General features: G+C 43.8%; 1 protein-coding gene across 1 annotated transcript in view; it reads right to left on the bottom strand.

Moving 5' to 3' along the window:
* MYO1E (myosin IE) overlaps positions 1-27149 on the bottom strand; it is a 235103-nt gene that overhangs the window by 53533 nt on the left and 154421 nt on the right. Inside the window, exons 19-22 of the mRNA XM_073618829.1 lie at positions 25978-26122; positions 15009-15123; positions 13803-13972; positions 3082-3227 (exon numbers count right to left, since the gene is read on the bottom strand). Of these exons, the coding sequence (XP_073474930.1) occupies positions 3082-3227; positions 13803-13972; positions 15009-15123; positions 25978-26122 (576 nt within the window). The remainder of the gene's footprint in view (positions 1-3081; positions 3228-13802; positions 13973-15008; positions 15124-25977; positions 26123-27149) is intronic.

Here is a 27149-nt window from a genome sequence, read left to right on the forward strand (position 1 = left end):
GTGCAACCCGTTTCATTCCTTCCAATTGTCGGTGAGGAATATTAAACTGTTTAGTGAAGAGGACAATTTTAAGTGCATATATTGCCTTTGCCATCCACCTTGCTTGATGCAGTGCCCCTGGGATCCTGAAACTGAAGTCGTTTTTAGACCAACCTCCTAGGTACAGGAGTGAGAGTTGTAATAACTCTTTGTAGTCTTCTCTTGGATGACTTCCATCTTTTAGGACATTTTGGATGTTGTTCTTGTTCTTCTAGAAAGCCTTGAATGGGACTTTCTTCATCCACCATTGTTGTATATGACTTCTTATCAAGTGAAGCCCACAGACTTTGCTTTGATAAAAGTGATCAATGTGTGCAACCCCTAAATATTATCCAATCTTCTTGAAATTTGGCATATATATCTTTTACATCACTGAGACTCGGGGCGTAAGCAAAGTCATATGAAAATCACATCTTTGGAAAAATGAAACACCCTAGGCTCCAGTGCTGCGGGAAGATGCATGAACCACTAAGCCACTGTGCTACCCTAAGCACAATCTTTTTTTGTATTGGATATAATAGGGAAAAGTTAAAAACCCCTGTCATATTTTGTCCTACAGACAACTAGAATTGAGGGGAAATGTCTCCAAAATGAGGGAAATCTTCTCTAAGGCTGGCCATAAGCGTTTCGAATCTCAGCCGGTTCAGTAGGAACCATTAATGGGCAGGCTGGATGTACCAAGTTGATCAATCAATCACTTGGGTACAACCAGCCTGCCGGATTCTCTTGCGGTTATCGGTAGCAGCTGCTAGCAATAATCACAATAATAATCGCAATAATAATTCTCCTGGCGGAGACGGCTTCTCCCCCCCGCCCCCCCCCCCGTCAGGAGGGATTCCCCTCTCAGCACTGTTTGTGTTGATGGGGTAATTGTGCAAATTTCTTTCCTGCAAGCAAGAAGTTTGCACCATGTATGGCCTGCCTTAGGCATGTGTCAAGGGGCTTTCATTAGTGTCTGAATTGCTTCTCTCCCCCATATGAACCTATGGGAATGCAAAAGCAGTTTGAGGTAGGACAAATGCAAGTCAGAAGGAGTCAACTACTGGTCATTGCAGTTTCACTGAACTCAGAATGGTCCCATAAAAGGTTTTAAAACAGAAGTTAGTTTTTTTTTTTGGAATCATACTTACCTAGGTGGAAGCTGCATCTCCCCACTTGCTCTAAGGGTGAGAACTGAGCAATCAAGCACTGGTGATCGCTTAGTTCTCACTGCTCCATGAGCAGAGAGCTGGTGACTGCCGCACCCCCCTGCACTCATTGGAGCGCTGGGCTGTGGAGGGGGAAGGAGTGGCTGGCTCAGGCTCTTGGCCAGTCGCTGAGAGGCTTAGGCTCGATTCACACCTATGCATGTTGCTTTTGAGCGTTTTTGGAGGTTTTTTTTTCATGCTTGGCACGTTTTTGAGCAGCGTTTTTGCGGCGTTTTTGCCGCGATTTGCGTTTTTTTTACAGTCTAAAAAAAAATTAAAAAAAAAAAAAAAAAAAATGCATCAAAAACACATCAAAAACGCTGCAAAAACGGTGCACTTGCGTTTTTGATGCTTGTCCGTTTAAATCCATTACATGCAAAACGCTGCTTTTTGCATGAAAAAAAGTCCCCGACCCTTTCCAAAAATGCAGAGAAACAAAAAAGCATTGATGTGAACATGTTCCATAGGAACCCATGTTAAAAAATTCCCGTGCATTTCTGCAAAATGCAAAATGCATCAAAAAACGCGCTAGTGTGAATGGAGCCTTAGCTAGGTGTCGGTCAGGCTCCTGGGTGGATTCCGACTATATGGTTGCAATCTTTCCCTAGCCTGGACCAACTCAGACCTCAGCCGACAGCTGAAAATGGGTCAGCTGAAAACGGGTCACAGGAGTGCAGAAAGAACTGCAGAAAGAACTGCACTCCTATGATCCACAGGAGAAATACAGCCAAATAAGCTTTGGTTGGCCTTTAAAATGAATGTCAAAAGCAAGGTGCATTTGCCCATTAACACAAGTCCTTAATTAGGACAGTGAGAAAAGTGTCCCCAGTGGAACACTTACCCTTTCCCCTTGTTACAGTGACACCTAAAATTTTGGACCTCACCTTCAGTCCTGGTCACTAGGATGACTAGAAAGGCTTAATCTTCCCATCCAGAACATAAAACAGCAATCAAGGCCTGGCAGGCTTGATAATCCTTCCTACTCTATCCAAAAAAAGAAAAAAAAAAAAAAAGAAAAGGGGGATTTTTTGGGTACTCACCACAAAATCCCTTTCTCGGTGTTCATTAAAGGACACAGCTTGGTACTTAATCGCAGGGTTATAATGTCACTTCCAGGGGAAGGACACTAGGCACGCAAATAAGACCACTGTCTAGGGCGGGCCCTTGCTGGTGGCCAAACCCCCATCTGCTAAAGCAGCTTAGTTAGTAACAAAAAGTAGGACAACAAAAACATAACTAGGGGGGCAGGAGCTGTGTCCAGCAATGAATGCAGAGAAAGGAATTTTATAGGGAGTACAAAAACAAAAAGAAAAAACAACCTTGATCTTCTATTCATTTAAGAACACAGTCTGGTACGTTATTCTTGATAGTAGGGACGTCCCAAAACAGTGATCATTGAGGAATAGCAAAAACCAGATCAAAACCAGAACAGCCAACACTAAACCAAACTAATCTAGAGTGAACCACCTCTGGTGAAATCTTGCAGCAAACACATGCATCCAAGGAAGCAGCAACAGAAACCTTGTAAAACTTGATGAATGTGCAGACAGTCAACTAGGTGGCAGCTTTGCAGGCCTAATAACGAAAAGCCCAAGATGTACTAACCGCCCTAGTGGAATGGGAAAGAGCCTGACCTTTCATGGTGTAGGTCTGAAAAACGGTCTGCCTAGTCAACCTCGAAAGATTAGCATTCAAAAGAGTTTGGTTAGTTCTGTATTGGTTAATTATAATTTAAACACACTATCAGAATAGAAAGAAAAAACTGTAAAAATTTCCACAAAAAAAATGAGGCTAGACATTTTCACAGCACACAGTTCATTTCTGGCAACTTCCATTTCTAGAAATATAAACTAACCTTAGAGAGACAGAGAGAATACGTTCAATGTCGATCTTTCTTTTGACAACTTCCTTCACTAGTCCCTTTTCTGGACCCTGTTTAATTTTTTCTCGTCCAATGAGGTACACAGATTTTGGGGTTAGTATAAAGTCCCTTTTTATGCCCTGGAAAACAGACAGACAAAATAAATTCTAATTTGTACTCTTTATAAAACGTCTTTACACCCAGCAGAAAGCTCATTAACAACATGACCCATTCCATGGCAGAGAAGAGGTATATCATTTATTATCAATATACTATACACATGACAATTTGGATGATCCCAATGTTTGTAAATCACAATGCTTGCTGACTTGCCAGAAAACAATTCCTAGATAACGCACTGTTCCAAAGTATTTACGATGCAGGATTTTTTTTCAATTTTTTTTTTTTATATTAAAATAACTTGCCAAACATTTGGGTGTCTATTTCTAGGTGACATTTTTTTAATGTACTTCATTCTCATTCATGTGGGGGGGAGCAGTATCTGGGGGCCCTCTTATTTGATAAGCCTCCCCACCTGCTGACTCCCACAACCACTAGCCCGGATTGTGGGGGAAGCGGCCACCCACCATATTGAGGGCATGTGCCTGGCATGGTTTAGGAAGAGGATGGGGGTGCACACACACCGATGCGCTTTAAGGCTCTGGTATGGATTTTAGGGGGACCTCAGACTTATTTTTTGTGTGTGGGAATCCCGCTTAAAATCCAAACCATACCCAAAAACAGCACACAAACCCCCAAAGGTCCCTCAAAGTATGTAGCAGACCCTTGGAGTGGTCTGTGTGCTGTTTACTGAGTCAGTAAATGTTATCTTAGTGAATACAGAATATTCTCTGTAGAGTTGTTTGGCATCATAAGAGCCTCAAAGGGTTTTTGATAGAACGCTTGTTCTTCCTTGCTGTATTGTATCTACCAGCTTTCTCAGTTGGCAGTCATCTTAGCCTGCCAATCAGGAAACTGCAAGAAAGAGTAGTCAGATCATTGTACCATGCTGACAGGGGATCACTGGCGCCTAGAAAAAAAAATAGCTGAAAAGACTTTTATCCAACTTCGGAAAAGCAGTGAATACAAATCCCAAGAACCCCTTCCTGTTTAGTCATTAAAAGATAAACAGAACACCATCAGCATAGTGTAGAGTTCCAATTTAATAATGATATAAACGGTAATTCACTCACTTTTAAAAACACATTTAACAATTTATCTCATGCTGAGAGGCCTATCATTTTTACTCCACGTGGTCAGAGCACAGCTGTGTAATCTCGGGCCACACTGAGAAACCAAGACCCCGCATACTTTCTCTTAAGATAATACCAGTCCTTTGCTTTCTATCGAATGCCGTTGATCTCGCCAGCCAGGCCTTACGTTAGAAGTTTGTTGGATTTTTGGTTCCTAGGAATGCTTTGCAAGGGACCCCTTCATCAGCCTGATAACCAACTGGGCTTATTTTAATTTTATAAGTGTGATGCTAATCAACATTATTAGCATCTGGTTAAGCTAGTTTCCTAGATCAATTGCAAAGATAGTGCGTTATATTCAAATTCCAGTAATCATTAGTGCTCTATGGTCACAGCAAACACTTTCCTTTTATAACATCAGCATTGAAATTATAATTCATAAAAGAGTTATTTTTGATAATCCAATATAAGCTTACATGAAAACTCTCCTTTCATGTTGTCAGTGCTGCCTGTTTGCTGTTCATCTCTTTCCACAACTTCCTGGATTCCCTGCATGCTTTGTGGTGCCTTCTCACCTTCTTTATGTGGTTTACTTTGAATTTCTAAGGACTACATATCCCATGTGACATTGCAATCTGAAAGCGTTAATGATGTCACGTGGGGTTTTTCCTGTACTGACTAGCTCCTCATGAGCACCTTCGTGTGCAGGAAGCCTATGTTATGGGGTAGCAGCAGCTGTAAGGACATAGCAGCACATTCTAATTTGACTGGTGTGGAAGGGTGGGTGCATGCCCTGGAACATCGACCGTGTGCATTTCGGGGCTGACCTCTCACCCACCCTTGCATGCCTCTTGAATAAGAGCATACAGTTGCTGTACCCCCGCAGAGTAACACAGGTTGGCATGTTGTACAGACCACAGTGCCTATGCGAATGAAGCCTTAAAACTAGTGAAATGTATATTTGAAATGAGTGTAAATGTATACTTGAAATCAGATAAGCTGTTACTAATTTTTTCAAAAATGTGAGCGCATTAATATTAATATATGTTTACATCTATACTAAATCAGAACTCTACACTATGCTAGCAGTGTTCCCCTGTTTGTATTTTTGGGTCTGAAATGCTCTCCCAGACCGCTCGCTGCAAGGCAAAATTGGATTAAGGAGTTCTATTATACAGGCGGTCCCCTAGTTACAAACATCCGACTTACAAACGACTCCTACTTACAAACGGGGTGGGAGACAACAGGAAGTGAGAGGAAATCTACCCCTAGGAAGGGAAGTTCACTACTTTAAGAGTTATTATGGGAAAAAGGTACCTCCACTGATGCTTTATCACCAAGACTTGTTCCCACAACAACCCAAAATTTTCAAAATCCAATTGTCATTGGGACAGAAAGTGAGGTGAAATCTTCTGAACAGGGGCACAGACAGTAAAACAAAGTTGCAGGGGTGTTAACCTTTCCCTATGCTATCCAAAAAGCTTAAAAATTGTTTTTTTGGCTGGAACTACACTTAAAAAATGTACCTGTTCCGCCTTACAAACAGATTCAACTTAAGAACAAACCTACAGACCCGATCTTGTTTGTAACCTGGGGACCACCTGTACTGGGGTTACAATTTGTGTAATTATTTTAATGTCTTTCATATCGTACAAACTCATAATTACTGCAAGTAACATAGTTTGTGATATTTGATCTCAAACAAGTTTACATAGACTCCATTCTCTCTAAGCCCCAAAAGGTGTTCTTTGTGATTAAAAGCAGTTTTTTTTCTATGTTTTGTGGCTGTTAAAAATGAACAGCAAAAAAATAAATAAAAAGAAGAAGCCCATGGGGGCGTGTCCGGATGTAGTGGGAGAAAGACGTGTTGCTCTGGAGCTCCGTCGATCCTGATCTAATCCGTCGCCATCCTGCATGTACTACAACCTGGAGAGCCTCCAAATGCTCCCTAACAGTTACCAGACATCATCCTCACCAGCCCCAGCGGAAATTGTGGCAGATTGTGTCTCCATCGGGCCGTGGCTGACATTATACCTCAGAGACCTGCCGCCATCTTGAGGCCTACGGAGCCTCCGTCATCCCCGGGCTGGAGTGAAGCGATCCGCGGGGTGAGAGGCAGCTGAATAGCACACATAGCTGGAGGTTGTCCCTGGAAGACAGCTGGACTGTGTGGGGGGCCTGAACGGCCACCTGAGAATCCATACAGGCTGATTCTGGGCGCCCGCAGCCTGCTGATCAAATCCATCGCCATGCTGCATGAAATACAACCTGGAGAGCCTCCAAACTCTCCCTAACAATCACCGGACAGCATCCTCACCAGACCCATCGTAAATTGTGGCCGATTGTGTCTCCATCGGGCCGTGGCCAACATTATACCTCAGAGATCCGCCGCCATCTTATGGCCTACTACAACAGACACATCCTCCACACTCAGGTACTAAAGTGCCCCAGCAATACTGTACTGTCTTCCCTGTGCCATCATCTGTGCCCCAGCAATACTGTACTGTCTTCCCTGTGCCATCATCTGTGCCCCAGCAATACAGCATTGATTTCTCTATGCCCCAGCAATACAGCACTGCCATCCCTTTGTCATCATCAGTGCCCCAGCAATACAACGCTGCTATACCTGTGCCATCATCTGTGCCCCAGCATTATAGCACTGCCATCCCTGTGCCATCATCTGTGCCCCAGCAAAACAGCACGGGGCGTGTGAGACAAGCCAGACGTGCTGCTGTGGAGCTCTGCACATCCTGACTCAATCTACAGCCATCCTCAGCAGTGAACATTCCGGTGAGACTCCAGATCAGCCCTATAGTTTCCTGGGCACCCCCTGCATCAATCCCAGCCCAAATTGCGGATCCCGGCCGGCCGGTGGTGTTGCCATCTTGCGGCCTACGAGGCCACATACATCCTCCGCGCTCAGGTGCCCCAATCCACGGGACGAGCGGCGGCATAGTCATCCCCCTAGGAACCTCCTTCATCGCGGGGCGGACCTCGGATGGGTCACCCTAGGACCCGCTACACAAAATCTGGTCCGAAGGCCTCTCGTACCCCCCCACCGGTGACCAAATCCTCTACGAGGCGGCCCGCTGCCACTATGGCGGCGAATTCGCAGGCGGAGCCAGGGGCGGCGGTGGCCCCCACGGGGGCGGAAATCCTGGCGGCCATTACAGCATGCAAGGAAACTCTGACAACCAAAATCGACTTCCTGACCATAGATGTCGGTCTCATCCGTCAGGATATGGACAAATTCCGGTCCCGTATCACAGAGGTGGAGGACAGAGTCTCCACGGAGGAGGATACAGTCCGGGCAGATTCTAGGGAGGTGAGGGCCCTGCAGCTCCAAGTGAAGGCGCTCCAGGAGCGTGCTGTAGACACAGAGAACCGCCTCAGGCGGAATAACATCCGCATACTTGGATTACCTGAGAGAGCTGAGGGTCCCAGACCAGCTGAGTTTACTGAACTACTGTCCACTCTGTTCAGCCTGGGTGATATGCCTCCCACCTTCGTGGTGGAAAGAGCCCACAGGGTCCCACTGCTCCCTCCAAGACCAGGGGCCCCTCCTCGCCCCTTCCTGCTGCGGCTATTAAATTACCACGACCAGGATCGCATTCTGGCAGCAGCGCGCGCCATGCCTGAAATTAAATACGAAAATACCAAACTGCGCTTTTTCCCGGACTTCTCTCAGGAAGTACAGCAACGCCGCAAGTCCTTTACGGATGTAAGACGTTGGCTCCGAGAAAGGGGGAATACGCTTTGGTCTATTATATCCCAGCAGGCTGCGTATCACTGATGGTGACAACACGCGTTTCTTCGACACCCCGGAGGCTGCTGCTGCATGGCTAGATACCCGCTGACAACATACTACCATGGATCCATAGTTGATTACAACATACTGGGAGCAGCTAACTATCACAATCCCCCTGAACAGGACTAGCTCCTGTCCCATGTTAACTCACAATATTATGCACCATCCATCCCTAGGTCTTCTCACTGCTCTAATTCACCATTACCCCAATTGGTTGTTCAATGCCCTTTGTTACACAGACTACCATCCGCTCCTGTCTGCGGAGCTCCAACGGCAACCACCAATTTTGTTTTTCCTCTTTTCTCTTTTTTTTTTTTTTTTGACTGTGCTACTGTCCGCAACCTGCTTCCCCTACCTAAGAGCTTCCACAAGTGTTGGAACACAACACTGAACTGTTGCTAATTAAAGTTTAAGGGTTTACTGTTTTTGAGTTTTGGGTATAGGCCAGATCTGATCACTCCCCAAATTTTCTGGGGATGTCATCAGATGAGGGCAGGTTTGACACCTCAGTGTCATCACGGGTATTGTTTATCAGTGTTATATCTATTCATGTTCGTTTGTCTATTTGGTCTTCCATAGGTCATGATTCCACCTGGTACAGGCTCCCTGGGTCCTTGCTGCTCCTGAGCTGTGCACGTGCACCTGCTTCACTCCTCCTTTCTTCCCCGCCAGACCTCCGCACAATGACAGGACGTGACGCCCCCACCTTCAGTGCGCTGTCCTGGAATGTCCGGGGGCTCAATTCTAAATTTAAGAGAGCGGTACTCTTCAAGTACCTCAAATTGCACTCCCCGCATATAGTAATTTTACAGGAAACGCACCTTATGGGCAGCAAACTACTGGCGCTGAAAAAGCCATGGATCCAGAGAGCCTTCCATGCTTCCTATTCCACATATGCCAGAGGGGTCACAATCCTAATTAGTAAATCCTTCCCATGTGTGATGGAACATGTTCACACTGACCCCCAGGGTAAATATGTACTAATAGTGTTCACTGTCTGGGGTGTCCGGTATATTGTAGTAGGTGTATACATTCCCCCTCCTTTTTCCTCCTCCACCTTATACACCATTCTAGAGAAAATCACTCCATACTGCCCTGCTAGACTGTTATTAATGGGTGATTTCAACGCCATTCTGGCCCCGGACCTGGACAGACCTACCCCCCCCAAACAATTCTCTACTGACTTGCTCTCATGGGCAGAGGCGCTAGGTGTATCTGAGGTGTGGAGATGGAAACATCCCATGACCAGAGCATACTCCTGTTTCTCCAATACACATAAAACTTCCTCCCGCATCGATCTCGCCTTTGCCAACCCGACTATGCTGACAGATGTACTTGATGCCTCATATTTGCCCAGCGGACTCTCAGATCACTGCCCCCTACTCCTTACCGTTCGTTCCCCGTCCTCCCGTTCCTCCTCCCTTTGGCGCCTGGGGACCCATTGGATCTCTCATGCTGACCTGGCAGACACCATTCCACCACGCTTAGTGGAATACTGGGATCTTAATACGGGATCCTCCTCCACAACGGTGACCTGGGATGCCTTTAAGGCTTTTACCAGAGGGCAATACATTTCTTCTATTGCTGGGATCCAGAGAGAACAAGCGGCTACCACTACTGCCCTACAGACCACTGCGCAATCCCAATCAGACATCTATGCAGCTGACCCCACTGACGCACACTTTGACTCCCTCAATGCAGCGAAACGTAAGCTACACCTCCACCTCACCGAAGTTACCAGACTTGACCTTTACCGCAACAAACAACGGTTCTTTGAACAAGGAGACCGCAACGGTCGCCTTCTGGCGATGCTTGCAGAACATGACAGACCGCTGACGGTGATCTCTAGTGTGGTGTCCCCTTCGGGAGGGTCGGCCTCTTCCCTGCCAGACATACTTGAAGCCTTCCGTCAGTACTACAGCTCTCTCTATACTTCAGTGCTACCATCGGACTTCCAGTCGCGGGACCTCGCACCTTGGCTGGACCCCTTGGCACTTGGCTGGTTGTCTGATGGGGAGAGAGAATCCCTAGTGAGGCCGATTACCCCGGAGGAGGTACTGAAAGCGATTAGGTCCTTTCCCGCGGGGAAGTCTCCGGGCCCAGATGGACTACCCATTAAGTTCTACAAAACTCATGGGGACCTATTGGACCCCAAATTGGCCCAGCTCTATTCCCAATGTTTGACTGATGGTGCCCTCCCAGCTTCCATGGGCCATGCCCATGTCATTCTCATTCATAAAGTGTCTAAAGACCCCACATCCTGTGCCTCCTACAGACCAATCGCCCTACTTAATACAGACTTCAAGATTCTCACCAAATTACTAACCACGAGACTACAGCCCCTACTACCATCTATCATTGAGACTGACCAGACTGGTTTCATGGCCAATAGAGCGACCGACGTTAACTTGAGGCGTCTGTTCACCAACATACACGCACAACATCTCAATGAAGGATCTAGAGTGGTGGCCTCCCTGGACATTGAGAAGGCCTTCGACACGGTCGAGTGGCCTTTTCTCTGGGAGGTCCTCCGCAGGATGGGGTTCCCCCTGATCTTCATTGAATGGATGAAGGTCCTCTACCGTGACCCCACCTCGGCTATTAAGCTGGGAGGGGGCCTGTCACGGTCCTTTCATCTGTCCAGGGGCACGCGACAGAGCTGCCCTCTCTCTCCGGCTTTATTTGCCATCGCGATGGAGCCACTTGCCGAGTCCCTTCGCACCTCTCCTCACATTAGGGGACTGCGGGTTGGCTGGCTGGAGGAGAGGGTCGCCCTGTATGCGGATGACCTCCTACTCTTCCTTAATGATGCGGGTCCATCACTCGAGGGAGCCCTGCAGGTCCTCAACTCCTTCTCCTCTGTCACGGGCCTCAGGGTTAACTGGACAAAATCTCTCCTGTTCCCCGGATTCTGCAGCCCGTGACACAGCTCCCACGGACATCCCTCTACAATGGGTCGAGAATTTTAAATACTTAGGGGTGGTGGTCTCCAGGCAGGCTTCTGAGTTCTTACCCCTCAACTTGTCCCCGGTGGTTCAGGAGACTCGGCAACGGCTGAAGGCGTGGGAATCGTTGCCTCTTTCACTGTTGGGACGCATTAATTTGTTTAAAATGAAAATACTCCCCAAATTTACATACTTATTCCGCCACTCTCCACAGTGGATTCCTAAATCCTTTTTCAAACAACTACATCGCCTCCTCGCCTCTTTCCTATGGGGGTCCCAATCCCCCAGATACAGCTGGTCAACACTGATATGCCTGACCTCCCAAGGTGGCTTGGCGTGTCCGGATCTATACAAGTACTATCTGGCCGCCCAGCTAGTAACAGCTGCTTGGTGGCACAATCCGCACACCTCCAACCCAGCTACCATGGTCGAGACGGCAGTGTTGGGATCCCTAGAGGCGCTCAAATTTTTGCTTTTTCGAGGCCCTCGAGCCCCTTATCCACTGACACCCTCCATGCGCACTACACTGCGTGCATGGGGGGCAGGTCTCAAATTAGAAAAATACCCTCAACAGGCAATCTCACCCAATGCTCCCCTTTGGATAAACCCAACCCTGGAGCACATCTATAAACTACCTGAGCCTCATGCCTGGACCAAATTTAACATTAAAACGGTGGCACAGATTATCTCCAATCAATCCCTAGTCCCGCTCTCCAAACTAAACTCCGATTTTAATATACAACAGTCCTATTTTTTCCGATTCCTTCAACTCTCCCATGCCTTCAGTCACCAATTCTCCAACTCCCCTCCTCAACTAGTCCAATCTTCACTGGAGGACCTTCTTGGATCAGATTGTGCGAAAAAACCCACTTCTCAATTATATTCACACCTGACTGTCACCTCCCTCCCGACTATGGAAAAGCTAAGATCTAAATGGTCCCATGACATCCCCAATTTTGACAACGATGACTGGGTTGACATATGGGATTTCCCATTTAGCTGCCTGGTCTCTCTGAGAGATCGCCTGATCCAATTCAAGATAGTCCATCGGGCATATTTTACCCCTCACAGACTACACAAAATGAACCCCGACTCCCCTCCCGGGTGTTGGAGATGTGGTGGGACTCCTGGGGACTTCACCCACATCTTCTAGACCTGTCCGGCAATTGTCAGATACTGGAGGGAGATATTGGACTTTATCACACAAATCACCTCTGTGCCACTACAACCATCAATGTCAATCTGCATACTAGGCCTGGTAGAACAACTAATTCCTACGGTGGCGGGACGCACACTGGTGGGATTGCTCCTGTTCTATGCCCGTAAAGCTATAGCCCTTAGTTGGCGCAAACCAACCCCCCCTCCTCTCTCCCTGTGGAAACAATTAATTAACAATAGCTTACCTCTGTATAAAGACACATATGACAACAGAGGCTGCCCCAACAAATATAGCAAAGTCTGGTCTAAGTGGCTGGCAGATCCCTCCACCGCTTCAGAGGCCTCTCAGTAGACCCCAATCACAAAGTAGCTCCCAAGCGGGTGCCAGGTGTACACAATAATCTACAATATGCTATTTTACCATGTACAACTGCACATAGCACCACCATGACCCAGTAAACTGTACCGCTATGACTGATGTCATAATATATTTTTCATGAATAAGGTGACAGCGTAATTCTTGCAAGGATCACATAGACATCATATTAGACCAATGTATGTTTAACTGTTTGTACTCTTTATCTGTTTTTGTTTCTCTTTTTAAAAACCAATAAAAAGATTTTGGAAAAAAAAAAAAAAAAAGAAGAAGCCCATGAACAAAGAAACGTAGATTGGAGATTAGAGCCATGGAAAAGGATGTCAAGTGACAACTTGGACCATCACCAGGATCAACTTAAAGGTAAGACTCAATGCAGAAGCTTTACAGTATGGTTTTGAACACATAGCACTGGGATCAGTGATCAGATAATAATAATAATAATAATAATAATAATTAAATATTGTTTCACTTTGAATAGTTTGTTTGATCCAAACAGTCCAAGCACTGCTGTGTTCCAGCAGCAATACCAGTGAATTCTCCTTGGCTGCTGCATATAAAGAGTCATTCTTGGTATCTCCGCCATTCAGGAGAAGCCTTTTATTTTGATTATTTTGATTGGTGAAGGTATTAAGCTGCCTGCCTCTCAACCCTGGTCAGAGGAAGCCTTGTATTCATTGGTAAAAAAAATACAAGGCTTCCCCTGAATGGTGGAGATGCACCAAGAAAGACTCTCTTTATAGCAGCAGAAGGGAAGTAGCTCTTAATTCCGCTAAAACATAACACCACTTATTTTATGTAGGTAATGCTAATACAGCCTATTACATATCTCAATGTTTGTTTTCATGCACTCAATAGAAACAATTATATAGCAGCAATATCAAACACCCTAAAGTGTCATAGATTTGCACTTGTATATAAAGCGTGTATAACACCAATGTGTAACTGCCAATCAAATATCTAAAAGACTTAAAAGTATATATTCTCAAATACATGTGCACTATCAATAAATAGTAAAAGATCGTCCATATAAATAAAAAGCGTCCAGTGCTCAAATTATAAAAAAGTGTCCCATCTGTCCTGGTTTAACAATTAGATGCCTTCCATAGTGTAATTCTAATATATGATCCAGTTTTGCATCCCATCGATATCTTTTCGGGTATTTACTTTTAAAATCTATTTTACTGATTGGCTAAGCTCAACAATTGAAGTCTACTTTAATTAGTTCAACTTACTTTTGATCTGCGGTCATACTTGGTCACAGTGTCTGCAAAGTCTACTTTTTCCCGCTTTCCCAAAAACTGTCGAAGTTCTGGATGTTCCTCCATACCAATGTAATCTCCAATGAAATTCCGATTAATGCTATTGCGCCTTCTTTCTTTTTTGTTTAGGAAAAGATCAGAAGCTGTAACAGATAAAATTAGACACACAATTGTGACAATAATAAAAAAAATTATATTTTTTATTGTGTAATAGTGGAAGACTAAATAATATTCCCTGAGATCCTGACACTACAAAACATATAAGCAATGTAATGTCTATTTACCAGACTTCCCAGTAGTTTTACATGGAGATAATTTTTCTGCCGTTACCTTGGCAGCTTGTGGTTAATTGCTTAGTACTTCTGCACTGTGTGCAACGTACCATGGGGAACATTATCTTCAGGTCATTTGTATGCACTTTCATGTTTGCATTTGCATTGCTTTTCTGCAAGTGCTCTGGTTTTCTAACAAAGCCCCAAATCATAAAAGGTAGATCACCTGTGCCTGAATAAACAGGCCATGACTGTGTGTGCTTATAAAGGTATGGTAAAACACATTCTATCATAAACCTTCATGGGGAAGGGACTGACTTTTACAAACATTCTGAAAATATAGCACATTATTGAAAGCAATACATTCCAAACCGGGAGTCTCCAAACTTTCTACACAAAGGGCCAGTTTACTGTCCTTCAGGCTGGACTGTGGCCAGCGGGAATATACATTTTTTTCTGGCATCAGTGAGTGAGAGTAAACAGTGACCCACCATTGGTATTGGGGGGGAATAGTGCCCCCATTGTTGGTGTCAGTGGCAGGAATTTTGCCCTATTGCTGGTGTTAGTGGGCAGAGTAGTTTCTCATATCAGTGGGATGAAGTGCCCTAAGGGCCACATAAAGACCAGCAAAGGGCTGCATTTGGCCTCCAGGCCACAGTTTGGAGACCCCTGTTCTATACCAATGACAAATACTTGTCATATCTCCTGGACAGGCATCCACAAATAAAAATAAATACATACATAAATCGACAGGGGTTCCAACCATTCTTTATGCTATCCAAAACTACAAAAATGTTTTGATTTGAGTGATGCCATTTAACATATAAAACATACTGGTGAATTAGGCATTTATTTATAGGACACTGCTGGCCTACACATATGACAGACAAGTCAGCCTATTTCATACCTTTTTCTCGCATTTCCACATATTTTTTCCGGGCTACATACTTCCTCCAGGCTTTCTGAATCGTTCGAGCGTAGCCATCATACTTCCTTTCACGCATCTCCTCCAACAGAAATAGCTACACATGGCGAAAAAACAAGAATCACATAAACACTCATAATACATACATAATATATGTATAGATTAGTCTGATACATTAGACTCTGCTGGTTGCACATGTTCTTGTGGTGAGTCGTTGACACCTATTTTCTTTACAGCACATATATTTTATTATAATCCTAAAATATCACCAAGAGGACCTATACGGCTGCTTTTTTTTTTTACTTTGGGGTTGATTTATAAAGAAATTGCATGGCCACACGCCCAGAGAAATGTATATGTACATTCGTTTTGTGGGAATGGGGCAAAAAACAAATTGTAAAATTGGTGCTGTTTGAATGTAAAGAATTGATTCTAAACAGAAAATACCACATTTGGCCAATACATGGAGCTAAGTATTATAGGAAATTTGCAATGGTTTATATTCGATAAAGCACAGAATATAGCCTGTTTAGATTGTTTTTTTGCCTCATTTACAAGGAGCAAATGTTTATGCGCTTTTACTGGGTGAATAGCTATGCATTGCAAACTCTTTATAAATCACCTCCTTTGTAATGTATGCTTTAGTACATTAGTAAGAGGAGGCCACTGGTTAGCATTGATACATCTACAGTTACATTTTTATTCTACCCATCCTAAAAGAAAAAAACATCTGCAATTTGCCCGACAAGCTTTTTTTTTGGGTTTCGGTGTCAGATTGCTGGTTTTTGGTTCACGCTTAAAGTAGAAGAAAACCAGAGCCTTGTTTGCCAGTGTCAGGCTTCCAGCTACATTTTATATTAGGCAGAATTAGCTAGTGAACTGCAGACCTTATAACAGCTCTGCACACAAATAACTTTGATATACAACTTAAAAATACAGCATTTTACAAGGTTCTCTCCTTTTTTGTCCATTTTAAAGATTTTCATCAATTTATAAAGGTGATGTCAGATTATTAATAAAGCTTTGTGATTGGACAACCAGTAGCAAGATCTATTAAGAAATGCGATCTTCATACTTGTTCTTAGTAAATGTCTCAGAAAGTTGTGAAATCATTTGGTCAACATGAGACAGGCAAGTAACATTTTCAGATGAACCTATTGACAATTCCAGTACTGATGTTCCCTTGACTACTGCAAAAGGCATTTAGCCGATTTTTCCCAGTTGCACAAGCGTGCCACATATCCATGCTTCAATACTCCGTCTCCGACCTGGTACAAATCAAGGAAGACAGAGTACTTTATCCACATACTTGTTCAGTGTCTGATTTTTAAAATACCAAAACCACCAAATTAGCATAGCAACCAGGGAACTAGGATTTTCAGAAGCAGTGGGTAGCAATGGAAGCCACTATAATCCTCTGAGGACAAACTACCACAGAGCGGATATTTTGGTAAAGCAGTTTTGTGCTCTGGTTTGGTCACTCTACACCACTGACATTGCTACCTATATGCAAGGCCAACAAATCTACTGTCTTTTGGATGCTCATCATCACCCCCGACACTGAAAACCATGCTCTTTTTCAAAGTCCATTCAATCACACTTCCAAACCAAACTCTGAGCTTAGGCAAGTTCAGATCCTAGTTTAAACCCACCTGAGCGAACCCTGCCATGAAGCAGTCATCTGTATTGTGCCAATCATAAGCAGTCGAGGCATTCTGGTGACAGCTTCCTAGTGGGATCGCTCAGGTGGTTTTTCAGAACTAGGATTCACTCTTCCCTATTAATGTGTACGGAACAGCTGTTAGGCTTTAATATCTATGTCCCAATTGGGAAGATTTCACCTCACTCCCCGTTACAGTGACAAGGTATCAGAGGGACAGGAAGTGATGGGATGTCTCTCCAAAGGTGAAAGAAGCTGTAACAAACACACTTCTAGTAGAGGTGGCAAAGGTTAGAATCTCTGTTGTGGTTTAATAGACTATAGTACATCAAACTATACTGCACTGACCCCATGTAATCCTTTTTGAGGGGTGGGTGCTTGGCTAAGTGATGACACTTCACAATTTCAAACATAGAAAACAGCCAACACTCACAAAATGTTCCAGAATGACAGTTTATTGAAGTCCCATATAAGCAGACATTGAGATAACAGACCCTCTTTCTCAAGGCAATAGAGATCCCGTCTGTCTGTCACCTTGAGAATGAGGGTCTGCCTACTCATGAAACAGTGTTTTGCCAATATGGGAATTCAGTAACAGTAAATGATCATTCTGCATTGTGAACTGGTAATGAAAAATGTCTGTGTCCACCACTGTGAATGCCAGCCAGGGAAGGAGCTTGTCTCGACTCCAAGCAACTATGAGGAAAAAGATATGTCCCCCGTGAAGCCGCACATCAATGCGGACCCACTGGTATTGGAGTGAATGGCGCTCTCAGCCTGGGCTCCCACCAGGCCATGCCCCACATGCCAACGGTGCTTCACAGACATATTTTGCCTCAGGCATATTTTGCATTGTTGTGCATTGAATGCTGTCTTTTGGATTAATAGCTGTCAGGGGCAAGCGTGTCACCGGAACAAATTTCTTGTCTTTGTAGCGCAAGACCAGGAGATGAGGGGATATCTCCAAAAGCAATACAAAAAAAAAAGCCTAAATCTGTACTTGAGCCCATTCATTGAACTTTGCACACCAAGCTGGTGCAGAAATCTTATTGCAGCAACGTGTCTGTTATGTGGTTTCACGTATGAAAATGGCCTCAATTCTGCTGCAAGGACTAATTTGTTATTTTTTCTGGCCATGTACTTACTGTCTACACATACAATGAAGTGGTGTCATGTTTACCAAGCTCAGGGTAGCTCACTTTACTTCAGTTTCAGCTTTTCGTATTTTTATTTTCTTATGACAGTTTTGTTTAATTAGTCTAGAATTGAAAGCCTTCTGCATGCACAGGGCAAGATTCCAGCAGATCACGCTATCTTACCAGACCACCAAAATTTCTGCCTTTTAGAACACATGAACAAATCGTCTCCAAGCTAAACACAATAGTGGTTGAATCTGGCTCTGGAAATACCACTCCATCCGCCTATTACATGTACAAATAATGGTGCTCTGTGCTGCACAGGAAATTTCAAGGCCACAAACATTGTGATCGGTAGGGTGTTCTGCAGAGCTTGTGCTAACAGCTGTCAAGTATTAACAGTTTGCTACCAATATGAAGTCAGGAGCAGCAACAGGGTCCCGGTATAAAATACTGCAGATTGTTGACAAATGAGTTTACAGTGAATTATTCATATTATTTTCATACAAATAGATTTGTTAAAATGGTTAATTGAGAAGTTAACAGAAAATAAATACCAATTTCCAAATCTGACACATTATGAGCAGACATAATTGCTTCAGTAAGTTTTATCTTTAAAAAAATACACGTAACAGAAATGCCAAAAACAACCCTTAAAAGTGTTATTAAACCCAGTAATATGAAAATAGTTAATCCGTCACCCCCCCCCCCCCCAGCTTATAAACCTTATTTTTACATTAAAATACTGCCACTATATACCTTTTTAGCTGATCTGTATACCATGGTCACATGATTAACTGCAGGGTCTGCCTAAGTGCTGCCTGTTCGGGTAGGAGGAGATTTCCACTATAGCCTGTGTCCTCATGCTGTTATGGGAGGCGGATCATCCATCAATCAAGATGTGACATCCCACCCACTGTGTACTTTTTTAGTTACTGGGCATGGAGGAGGAGGGAGGGACTGGGCTGTCATTTAGGATCTGTATACACGCCCACATGTGTGATGTCATACCACGTGACCTGAAAAGCTCAGCTCAACAAGGAAATGTTCTCTCCAGCAATAGAGACCAAACTGAGCATGTGCAGCTTTACTACCTTCACTGTGTCTCATCTTGCCTTGCCAAGAGAGATCCTGCAGGATGGGAGGGGGGATCTGTTCATACAGGATCAAAGAGCCTTTTTACACAATGCAGAGGATTAAACACTTAAAGAGGAACTGCAGTCTGTTCACATTTTGTAATAAAAACATCTTTGCCATTCTGAAGCTTTCCTCCAACCACTTTGCATATTTTATATAAACCGTGATTCTGTACTTGCCAAATATGCTGCAGGAATCTCCCCCGACGAAGTCTGGCTGCAGCCATTTTAACTGTGGGCAGCTGAAGCAGCTGTCTGTTCACTTCTTAGATTTACACGCACACACACACACGCACACACACACACGCACACACACACACACACGCACACACACCTCCTGCCATTCACTGGGAAGCTCAGTGTGCTGCTGCTTCTCTCCCCCCCCCCAACTCTTATCCAGCTTATGGGAACAGAGGGAATGTGATCACTAAAAGAAAAAAACATAAATGCCTTTTTTCCCTTTTTGTAGATCTATACACAAATGTTTTGCCTTTCATTTCTATTTTAAACTGAATGGGTTGTTCCACAAGGTGATCTTTAAAATCACTTTAAGCCATAAAGACTTGGAGGAATGATTGCATACGTCACATAAGCAGAGCTGGGCTGTCCATCAGCAGGGTATAATACAGAAGTGGGCGTTCGTATACATGGATGTCAGCTAGGGTTGTCCCGATACCGATACTAGTATCGGTATCGGCACCGATACCGAGCATTTGCCCAAGTATTTGTACTCGGGCAAATGCTCCCGATGCTTCCCCCGATACCTAAAAGTCAGCAGTGATCGGCGCGTGGGGGAGATACAAGATTCTCCCCCAGCGGCTTTCAGCTGCTTTAGTGACACAGCGGTGATCGCTCACCGCTGACTGTCACTGCATTATCCTCCATGCCCCCTCCGTTCCTCTGTGCCTCTCCGCTGTCCCCCTCCGTTCTTCTCTCTTTTTCTGTCCCCCTCCGCTGTCCCTTCCGTTCCTCTTTCCTCCTCTGTGCCTCTCCGCTGTCCCCTCCGTTCCCCCCTCCTTCTCTGTCCCCCTCCGTTCTCCCCCTCCGTTCTCCTCCTCCGTTCCTCTTTCCTCCTCTGTGCCTCTCCGCTGTCCCCTCCGTTCCCCCATCCTTCTCTCTCCCCCTCCGTTCTCCCCCTCCGTTCTCCTCCTCCGTTCTCCTCCTCCGTTCTCCTCCTCCGTTCCTCTTTCCTCCTCTGTGCCTCTCCGCTGTCCCCTCCGTTCCCCCCTCCTTCTCTCTCCCCCTCCTCCTTCCTTTGTGAATAGACAGAGTCAGCTGACTCTGTCCATTCACATAACTGAAACATTGTAATCTCCTGTGATTACGATGTGTCAGTTTATGAATGGAGAGAAGCCGCTGTCTTCTCTCCATTCATTCTCAGTGCAGCTGAGGTTGCAGAGAAAGGGACTGGGGAATCTCTATCCTCTGTCTCTTTCTCTGTCTCAAGGGGGAGATATCAGAGGGCTGTTAAGACCCCTGATATCTCACCAAAGCCCCCCAACAGGGCTGATTAAAAAAAAAACATATTGCAATAAAGAATAAAAAAAAATTATTGTAAAAAATAAAAATTGTAAATTTAAAAAAAAAACAAAACAAAACACACACACACACATACACCGTTCACCCCCCCCCCCCCCCCCAAAAAAAAAAAAAAAAAAAAAAGCACTGTTTAAAAAAAATTAAAAAAAACACTGTCACGTGACATAAAAAAAAGTATCGGTATTCGGTATCGGCGAGTACTTGAAAAAAAGTATCGGTACTTGTACTCGGTCCTGAAAAAGTGGTATCGGGACAACCCTAATGTCAGCTATTGAATCACACTCACAGAGCAGGGGAACTGACCAGAGTTCTCTTTTAAATATTATTTGCAAGATACCTTTGGAAATATATAATGTGTCATCTATTCTGTCTGAATACTCAGGCATAATGATGATCCACTTAGCATGAGGATAAATGCTCCCTGTGTCAGGGCCTGTCAGATGTCATTACTTTGATCAGTGTAAATGAATGAAGAGCAGCCTGAATAACTTGCCAAGTGTCACGTACGGATTGCACTCCACGTGTTTGAATTATTTTTAGCACTTTTTATTTTTTCAGGTGTGGCTAACACGTCATTAAAGAGGATGACTGTCTCATTGCAGCAACAGGTGGGGCGCCCTACAAATGACTGCAGATGCTGCAAAATTTCAGCATAGTCTGGACATTTCTCTTTTTTTTGTGGTTCATTATGTTTCACATGAAGTTAGATTATAGAATTTTGCAAGAGAGGCAAAGTATACTATAACTATAAATAAATAAGGAACCGCGCTACGTGCATAAATGTGAAGATGTGAAAAATAAATGAATCGTAAGTGACAAAGATTGAGTAAAATCCTGCTGCTAAACACTATAACCTCGATATAAGGCAAAGATCAAATATACAGCAATCAGTGTAGCGCTGGACATAAGAGTGTAACTGGTGATTAGAAATTGGTGCACAATCTCTGATAATGCTAGGGTGTAATGCCGAATAAACAATGTAAATACACCAAAAATAATCATCTAAAGCTTATATCTATACAATACATAGTGATATTCCTTTTAAATATGGGACCATGCCAGAAATAGGTATGTGTGAAAAGAATAATAAAAGTGAAAAATAAAATAAAAAGTTCAAAAAAGTGTCCCAAATAACAATGTGTAAAATCCAAAAGAGATCCGGAGGAAGATATATTGCAGGATTCGGGAATATTCGATCCACCTCACGTGCAGCCCACCACCAAATGGTAAAGATGAAGGCTTACCAGAAAGCCTGCGACCGCCCTTACTCAGGGGGGTCAGAACAAGCTTAGTTGTGGAAATGTCCAGGGATGATGGAGCCTCCGAGTCCTCTCTCACTACATCGGGCAGGCAGCCCACAGCAACGGGAACCCCGAAGAAGAAGTTCACAAGAATTCCCTCAATGTTTCTTCTCGGAAAAGGTCAGATATAAATGAGCCATAATGCAGAATCAGTGGGAGTCCCGAGTGTGTCACTAGCCACGTCGCCTACAACCAGATGCCATCACTCCGTGGAGTCCATGCAGTCAACCCATGCTAGATAGGCTGCATTTGATGTGACACAGGCTGCATGTAAGGAGGGACTCTGCTGGGGGCACCTGATGTAAGGACGGACTGCTGGGGACGCCTGATGGCATCTGGTTGTAGGCGACGTGGCTAGTGACACACTCGGGACTCCCACTGATTCTGCATTATGGCTCATTTATATCTGACCTTTTCCGAGAAGAAACATTGAGGGAATTCTTGTGAACTTCTTCTTCGGGGTTCCCGTTGCTGTGGGCTGCCTGCCCGATGTAGTGAGAGAGGACTCGGAGGCTCCATCATCCCTGGACATTTCCACAACTAAGCTTGTTCTGACCCCCCTGAGTAAGGGCGGTCGCAGGCTTTCTGGTAAGCCTTCATCTTTACCATTTGGTGGTGGGCTGCACTGGAGGTGGATCGAATATTCCCGAATCCTGCAATATATCTTCCTCCGGATCTCTTTTGGATTTTACACATTGTTATTTGGGACACTTTTTTGAACTTTTTATTTTATTTTTCACTTTTATTATTCTTTTCACACATACCTATTTCTGGCATGGTCCCATATTTAAAAGGAATATCACTATGTATTGTATAGATATAAGCTTTAGATGATTATTTTTGGTGTATTTACATTGTTTATTCGGCATTACACCCTAGCATTATCAGAGATTGTGCACCAATTTCTAATCACCAGTTACACTCTTATGTCCAGCGCTACACTGATTGCTGTATAAAGTATACTATAACCATGCAAATAAACAGGCAGGCAGCGGAAACCCCCCCCCCCCAAAAAAACGAACATGAGTAGCAAACGGAGAGTAAAGCAAGAGATAAAAGAATGTGAGACTAAAAGAAGAGACTCATGCCTGGTTCATGAAAAGTGGTAACATTTCTGGTTGTCCATAGGCCAGTGGTTCTCAACTCCTGTCCTCAGGACCCGCTAACAGGCCAGGTTTCCAAAATAACTGAAATACATCACAGGTGATATCATTTGCTGCTCAGTGATTGCAGTATTCTAGTCTGCATCTCCCCAAGGTAATACTTAAAATCTGGCCTGTTAGTGGAACCAATGCCATAGAATCTCTTGTGGGAACCCCGGACAAGAATTAAAACCTGACAGGGGTTCAAGGGGGTTTCAATGCTGTTTGTGTGACTATCACCAGAAAAGTAAGTAAGGGAAAACGTCCCCGAAAGGAAACCCGACTAAAGACTATCCCCTTCACTCATTCAAAACAAGTTCAAATTTAACCACTTGCCACCCATCCGCAATGAACTGCAAGCGAGCAGCCAGTGTAGGCAAAGAGACGTATCCGTACATTGGTGCTTACATCAGGGTTATGGGCGTGTGCATGCAAGCCCTCCGCACAGCACCGGCTGTGATTGTACACAGCAGGAGCCTGTCAGCAAGTCCCGGCCTGTGATTCATGGCCGGGACCTTCTGATCAGCTGTGTACAAATCACATCCCAGAGCACTGTGTTGATAAACATAGGGGTCCATTTAATAAAGAGGTTGTAAACCTAGAAAAAAAAAAAAGCAAAAAACAAAAAAAAACAAAAAAACCCTGCAAGACAAAGGCATAATGCGGTAGTATGTATTGCATACTAGCTCATTATGAAATACTTACCTTAGAACGATGCCCTGGATCTGTGTCGGCCCTCCGAGTACAGCGCGGACATCTTCCACCGAAGGTACTTCTGGGTTCGCGGCTCCAGAGCTGCAATTGGAGCCACTGGTCATGGCACGACTCCTGAAGAAACGGCACCAGGACCGTTTCTTCGGTGCGCATGCACCGTCGGCAGCAGCGCATATACTGAATATCTTCTAAACTGTGCAAGTTTAGGAGCTATTTAAGATACCTACAGGTAAGCCTTGTTATAGACTTACCTGTAGGTAAAAGTAGTGTAACAGGGTTTACAACCACTTTAAGGGCCCTTTCACACTGGGGCGGGGGCGGCGGCGGTAAAGCGCCGCTATTGTAAGCGGCACTTTACTGTCGGTATTCGGCCGCTAGAGGGGTGGTTTTACCCCCGCTAGCGGCCGAGAAAGGGTTAAAAACCACCGCAAAGCGCCTCTGCAGAGGCGCTTTGCCGGCGGTATAGCCGCGCTGTCCCACTGATTTCAATGGGCAGGAGCGGTATACGAAGATGCTGCTAGCAGGACTTTTTTTCCCGTCCTGCTAATGCACCGCTCCAGTGTGAAAGCCCTCGGGGCTTTCACACTGGAGACAAAGCAGCGGCACTTTCGGGTCGGTTTGCAGGCGCTATTATTAGCGCAATAGCTCCTGCAAACCACCCCAGTGTGAAAGGGCCCTAAAAGTGGAGAGTGCAAAATCTGGTGCAGCTCTGCATAGAAACCAATCAGCTTCCACTTTTTTGCAAAAGCTTAATAGAACGAGCTGAAGTTAGAAGCCAATTTACTACCATGCACAGCTGCCCCAAATTTTTACACTTTCCAGTTTTAGTAAATCAACCACATAGAGCTCTGTACAGAGGGAGTGACCTGTCAGTTTATTATCACTGCAAAGCAGTGATGAGAAACCGAGATCTAGTAGGGAAAGCACCACACTTTACACATAGTACACATAGTTAGGCACACATTTAGTCTCTTGATCGCCCTAGATGTTAACCCCTTCCCAGCCAGTGTCATTAGTACAGCGACAGACATAGTATTATCACTGATCACTGTTTTAATGTCACTGGTGATTTCAGAGGCTGTTAGTCAGTTCCATCCAGCATCAGTTGGTGTCAGATTGCCCGCTGCACTATCCCAGTCCCATTATAAGTCACTGATCACCACCATTAGTAGTATAGAAAAAAATAAAAAACTCTCTCTCATATTATATATATATATATATATATATATATATATATATATATATATATATATATATATATATATATATATATATATATATATACACACATACACACATATACATACATATATATATATATATATATATATATATATATATATATATATATATATATATATATATATATATATATATATATATATATATATATATACATACATACACACACACACACACACACCATAGTTTGTTACGCAAACCAAAATAATATATAATATACACTTATTAAGATTTTTTTTTTTTTATCAAAGACATGTGTCAGAATACATTTTGGCCAAAATTTATGAAGACTTTTTTTTTGTAAATTTTTTTTTATTGGATATGTTCTATAGCAGAAAGTAAAAATATATTTTTTTCAACATTTTTGGTCTTTTTCCAAATCTATCACAATAAATAGAAAAAAAACAGTGGTGATCAAATACCACCAAAAGAAAGCTCTATTTGTGTGAACAAAATTATATAAATTTTGTTTAGGTACAGCGTTGCATGACCAGTTGCCAATTGCCAGTAGTGTAGTGCCGAATAGCAAAAAACAGCCTGGTCATGAAGGGAGTAAAATCTTCCAGAGCTCAAGTGGTTAAAAGAGAAATGTAGATTTCAGAAAAAAAAAAAAAAATACTCACCTAGGTTTATGCAGCATCAGTCCCTCTCCGCTTCTAAGAGAACTAAGAGGTCAAAGACAGCTGATTCCTCAGTTCTCAGTGAGCAGAGAGCCAGAGACTGTTAGTAACAGGCTCTCTGCTCTGCCCCTCCAGAGCTCATTAGAGTACTGGGCTGGGAGGAGGCGGGATCGGCTGGCTCAGGCTCTCAGTGGCTTGCTGGGAGGCTGAGCCAGCTGCTGGTCCAAGCATCCGAGTGAATCCTGTCCATATGGTCTAGAGAGACTTTTTCTAAAGCCCACTGTCGGCTAAAAATGTCTCACAAGAGTGCAGAACTAACTGAGCCCCTGTGACCTACAGCCAAAAAAGCTTTGGCTATACTTCTCCTTTAAGTGTTTTTATAGGTTTCTTTTAATCTGCAATATATAAAAAGTGTTGTTTTCATTAGTTTGTGGACCCCATCATGCACCTAGGATACTCACCGACTCAGGAGCTTTAACGAACACTTTTGTTTTGCCCAACTGGAACTGGTCAGGCTCCATATTCACAGAATGAAGTAAATGGAGAACGCCCTTTTTCTCATCTCCACGCCATGTAGGCCAAGTTTCTTTGGTAAGAATTGCATATCTGTAAAGAAAATGCATACATAAATAGAATTTTTTTTTACAGATTATGATAATTTATGTAAAACACCTCCATAGTAAAGGGAACAACTAGTTACTGGTCAGACTTTTCATCACATCAGATTTTGTTTAATGTGATCTCCTGCTCTCCACCTCCTACAAATCAGAAAACGCTTTGCATTCATTCAGATGTTGCAAACCATTCTCTGATTGGTGCCCTTGATGAGCAGCTGAAATTCTGGGTTCAGAGTGCAGCAGGGCAGCCACTCAATGTGGGACTCGGAAGCAAGTGGAAATCACTGAAGTCATGAGGGGTTATTTACTAAATGCAAATCCACTTTGCACTACAAGTGCAAACTACAAGTGCAAAGTGCACTTGAAATTGCACTGAAAGCGCACATAGAAGTGCAGTCGCTGTAAATCCGAGGGGGACATGCAAGGAAAATAAAAAAACGGCATTTTAGCTTGCACATGATTGGATAATAAAATTCCCCTCATTTCAGATCTACCCCTCAGATTTACAGCGACTGCACTTCCAAGTGCACTTTGCACTTGTAGTGCAAAGTGGATTTGCCTTTCGTAAATAACCTCCATGGTGTCTACTTCAGTGATTTTCAGCTTCAGGGGAATCACTATACCATGTGCATAGTTACATAGGTCCTGGCTGAAACAATGTAACTATGTATAAAATATCCATACCTGAATTATTCAAGGAACACATCATAACACTGACCTATAACAGTCTGAGGAATGCATGTATTCAGCATATTACTTGCTTTTTATTGGGCAACATATGGATAACAATGGGACACACTTGGATTGCGATTCAACTTTAAGAGATCAGTCCAGTATTTCACAAATTTTATTGAAATGTGCAGTGTCGGCAAACCCCTGAAGTAGTTTACAATCCAACACTGCTAATGCATGGTGACAACACAGACCAAACTAGGGTCAATTTAGGTCACAGTCAATTAGCATTGAAGTACGTTTATTTAGATTCCAGAAAACCTGAATATCCACAGGAAACACAT

Source organism: Aquarana catesbeiana, linkage group LG03 (assembly GCF_042186555.1).
Source record: "Aquarana catesbeiana isolate 2022-GZ linkage group LG03, ASM4218655v1, whole genome shotgun sequence".
Lineage (NCBI taxonomy): Eukaryota > Metazoa > Chordata > Amphibia > Anura > Ranidae > Aquarana > Aquarana catesbeiana.